The following is a 1,085-nucleotide window of genomic DNA, read 5'->3' as shown; positions in this document are numbered from 1 at the left end:
AGCCAGTTCTCTTTGTGCTGTTTCTGGGGATGTTTCTAATCACGATGCTGGGAAATGGCCTCATTGTACTCTTGACCGTGGTTGACACTGCCCTCCACACACCTATGTATTTTTTCCTCAGGAACCTGGCCCTAGTGGAGATCTGCTTCTCTTTGGACATTGTGCCCAGGATACTGGAAAGCCTGGTGGCTGGAAGGGGCATCTCCCTGGTGGGCTGTGCCCTCCAGCTCTTTCTCATTCTGTCCTGTGTCACCTCAGAGTGTTTCCTCCTGACGGTGATGGCCTATGACCGCTACATGGCCATCTGCCACCCCCTGCGCTATGGGGTCCTCATGAACCAGAGGCTCTGCCTCCTTCTGGCAGTGGCATGCTGGGTGGCAGGCATCCCTGTTTCCCTGCTGTTCACCATTTGGCTCTTCCACTTCCCATTTTGTGGACCCCGAGGGGTTCGCCACTTCCTCTGCGATGTGGCACCGCTGCTGAGGCTGGTGTGTGCTGACACTGCTGTCTTTGAGGCTTATATCCGTGTAGCTACAGTGCTTGTCCTAATGGTCCCTTTCTTCCTCATCACTGTGTCCTACGGCCGTGTGCTGGTTGCTGTTGTATGGATGCCCTCGACCACTGGGCGCCATAAGGCCCTTTCCACTTGTGCTTCCCATTTTATTGTTGTGGCTCTCTTCTATGGCACAGCTTGTGTCATCCACCTCCAGCCCAAGTCCAGCTACTCTCCTGAGAGCAAGCAGGTTGTGTCCTTGTCCTATACACTCGTCACTCCCATGCTCAACCCCATCATCTACAGCCTCAGGAACAAAGAGGTGAAAGCTGCCCTGTGGAGGGTGTTGGGTAGGAAAAAAGCAGGTGCCCAGATGACTTGAAATCTATTGTCTGCTAATGGTTATAACTAAGATGAAGGAGAGTGGGGCCACTGAACATAGCCAACATCGGGAGACCGCAGGCAGTGGGATTGCTTTCCAAGATCATCATTGAATCAGGGACTTCTAGAGCAGGGTGGAACCAGGGAGAATCTAGTCCAATCCTGACCTGAAACAAATCCCTCCTGCAGCATCCCAAAGTATTGGTCAGAT

General features: G+C 52.9%; 1 protein-coding gene across 1 annotated transcript in view; it reads left to right on the top strand.

Moving 5' to 3' along the window:
• LOC114028595 (olfactory receptor 10A7-like) overlaps positions 1-875 on the top strand; it is a 943-nt gene extending 68 nt beyond the window's left edge. Inside the window, exon 2 of the mRNA XM_027842857.1 lies at positions 7-875. Within this exon, the coding sequence (XP_027698658.1) occupies positions 7-875 (869 nt within the window). The remainder of the gene's footprint in view (positions 1-6) is intronic.
• The last annotated feature ends 210 nt before the right edge of the window (positions 876-1,085 follow it).

The sequence above is a fragment of the Vombatus ursinus genome, unplaced genomic scaffold (assembly GCF_900497805.2).
Source record: "Vombatus ursinus unplaced genomic scaffold, bare-nosed wombat genome assembly UNPS02004960.1, whole genome shotgun sequence".
NCBI lineage: Eukaryota > Metazoa > Chordata > Mammalia > Diprotodontia > Vombatidae > Vombatus > Vombatus ursinus.
Note: the sequence above shows the minus strand (reverse complement) of the source record. Positions and strands in the feature narration are given on the sequence as shown.